General features: G+C 51.3%; 1 protein-coding gene across 1 annotated transcript in view; it reads right to left on the minus strand.

The window, feature by feature from the left end:
* Positions 1–6: 6 nt before the first annotated feature.
* LOC119582172 overlaps positions 7–784 on the minus strand; it is a 4,919-nt gene continuing 4,141 nt past the window's right edge. The window contains exon 3 of the mRNA XM_037930409.1: positions 7–383. Coding sequence (XP_037786337.1) covers positions 201–383 — 183 coding nt within the window. The 3' untranslated portion in view covers positions 7–200. The remainder of the gene's footprint in view (positions 384–784) is intronic.

Raw genomic sequence — 784 nt, forward strand, 5'->3', positions numbered from 1 at the left:
ACACCGCGTCAGGAGGCAGCCGCGTCAGCACGAATTCGTCAGCGCGTCCTGCTCCGTCGTCTGCGAGGCCTGCAGAGCCTTGTAGAGTTCGTGCCACAGCCTCAGCGCCTCCGGATCCGCCGCCCCCACGCCCCTCTCTCCTCCGCCCTCGGGAAGGGACAGCCTGCCCCTCCCGGCCGCCGCTGCTGCAGCCGAGGGATCTAGTCGTAGGACCTCCTTCCGCGGTCCGTGCTGGGCCGAGTACGGGAGAAAAGGGACTTGGGCAGGTTGTTGAGCACGTCCGGCCGGTACAAGTTGACCAGGTACTGCGGCATCATGGAGCCGAAGCCGCGCTTGTCCGCTGCGGGTCCGGAGGGGACTCGGCCGCGCCTCAGCCAGTCCTCCTGCTGGGGAGACCGGGAAAGGACTGTTAGGATTAGGATGGAGCGGACGTAGGTGCCAGATTTCGAATGTCTGTCGCGCTCACATTTAGGAAAGTATGATCGACTTTTGTTATTTGTCTTGCATATATTGAGGTTTTGTCAGAGACATTGCTTAAACCTCTTTTGTTATGTAACTAAATGTTTAGTGTCTAACGAATTTTACTTAATATTTTTGGATACGTACAGCAAAATTTTGTTGTGATAACATTTTGTTCGAAACGAAATAAAATCTTGTTCTGTTCTTTAATTAATTGGTCATATTTTTACTCATGCTTTATCACTTTCCTAATCTCTTTGGTACAGAGGAAATGCAAATAAAGTGCACGACAAGAAAGATTATAAATAAAATGTTGGCTCATCCT

The sequence above is a fragment of the Penaeus monodon genome, chromosome 15 (genome assembly GCF_015228065.2).
Source record: "Penaeus monodon isolate SGIC_2016 chromosome 15, NSTDA_Pmon_1, whole genome shotgun sequence".
In the NCBI taxonomy this organism is placed as follows: domain Eukaryota; kingdom Metazoa; phylum Arthropoda; class Malacostraca; order Decapoda; family Penaeidae; genus Penaeus; species Penaeus monodon.